The 1392-nt window shown below is 48.8% G+C and overlaps 1 protein-coding gene across 1 annotated transcript; it reads right to left on the bottom strand.

The window, feature by feature from the left end:
• Positions 1 to 306: 306 nt before the first annotated feature.
• On the bottom strand, positions 307 to 1130 carry LOC119429988 (transcription factor XE1.1-like; the record flags this gene model as incomplete). Its single annotated transcript, XM_037697451.1, has 3 exons — positions 307 to 559; positions 787 to 946; positions 1031 to 1130. Coding segments are annotated over 3 exons (513 nt in total), but the record flags the coding sequence as incomplete, so codon positions are not given.
• Positions 1131 to 1392: the final 262 nt, after the last annotated feature.

Here is a 1392-nt window from a genome sequence, read left to right as displayed (position 1 = left end):
CATCCATCCATCCATCCATCCATCCATCCATCCATCCATCCATCCAGGCCGTTTGGTTCTGTTATGGGGTGGGGCGCCCTGCTTGTATAACGGTAGGGGAAACACTGTGTATAAAGTTAGTCGTGCAGGTATTTGAAATAATTCAGATTAAATGTGTTGAAGTGAAGTAAACTTCAGCTTGTTGAACTAAAACTCTTGGCAACTTAAAAGGATCGTCTTAAAGTGTGTCTGAGCCCACGTGGAATCAGTCCGATGTAAAAAATAAATAAAAAGTCCCGTCTGTTTCTGATGCGAGGCAGCGCTGGCCTTCATTTCGCCGCACTGACCTCTGACTTGCTGCTCCAAGCTGAGGATGACGGCCACGGCCTGGTGGAGGATGAGGAGCTTCGTCTGGGGCTTCTCACTCTTCAAGTGCAGCTGACACATGCGGCCCAGCTCCTTGAAGGCCTCGTTGATGTCTCGAACCCTCAGGCGTTCTCGAGCGTTGTTGGCCATCCTCCTCTCGCGCTCGCGCTCGGCCTTCTGCTCTGGGTTCAGGTCCTCATCTTCAGTGATGCTGCTTGGTGAACAGAAAGTAAAAAAGAATAAAGCAGAAGTCGAGACTTTTCAGAGCGAACGTAAATTAGACACTAAAACAACAAGGAGCACAGTAAACAAACATTACGAACATTTGTCTCAAGTGTCAGGCTCACTCCTCGGTATATTACATACTTTGGACACTATTTAGTTTAACTCAAAAATAACTCCATTTCTAAAAAAAAAAGCATTCTTGTGCTAGAAATCTACCTGGTGCGCAGGCTTGTTCTAGGTGTCCTCATGTCTCTTCCGTCGCTCTCGTCATCCGATTTGTCATCAGAGAGGTTATCGTGCATCTCGTCTTTTTCTTGTTTCTCAACCTTCAGCTCCAGGGAGGTCAGCACCTGGCCAGGCAGCCCCGGGGTGAGACCTGTCATGGGTGAAGTAAACCTGGAGGTAAGACACTGAACAGAACGTTCACAGATCCGGGTCAGCGGCGTAAAGGTGCTCTGACCTCTGAACGCCTCCACTTGCTGGCTGAGCTCCGAGCTGGACGTGGAGCCGGGCAGACCCCCATGGCTGTTGCTCAGGCTGGCAGCGTCATCGCCGCCCTGCTGTAACACGAACAGCGCGGACATTAAAAGACAGGACGCAGCAGAGGCGGCGTACGGTATATTCAACAACAGAATCAGCTGGTTGGGAGGCTAAAACGGAAGATCTTTTGGTTTCTAACGCAAAACATGACATAAAAATAGTCAGTGCCTTGTAGCGTGGCTCATTTCTACTGGCCTAAACATTTTAGATAATGAATATTGTCCTTAAAAACACCTATACAGTAGTCCCTCGTTTATCACGTACCCTGAAGCCCCGCGATGT

The sequence above is a fragment of the Nematolebias whitei genome, unplaced genomic scaffold, assembly GCF_014905685.2.
Source record: "Nematolebias whitei isolate Nwh7 unplaced genomic scaffold, NemWhi1 Nwh_scaf_13945, whole genome shotgun sequence".
NCBI lineage: Eukaryota > Metazoa > Chordata > Actinopteri > Cyprinodontiformes > Rivulidae > Nematolebias > Nematolebias whitei.
The sequence above is the reverse complement of the archived record's forward strand: the minus strand, read 5'-3'. Positions and strand labels throughout refer to the sequence as shown.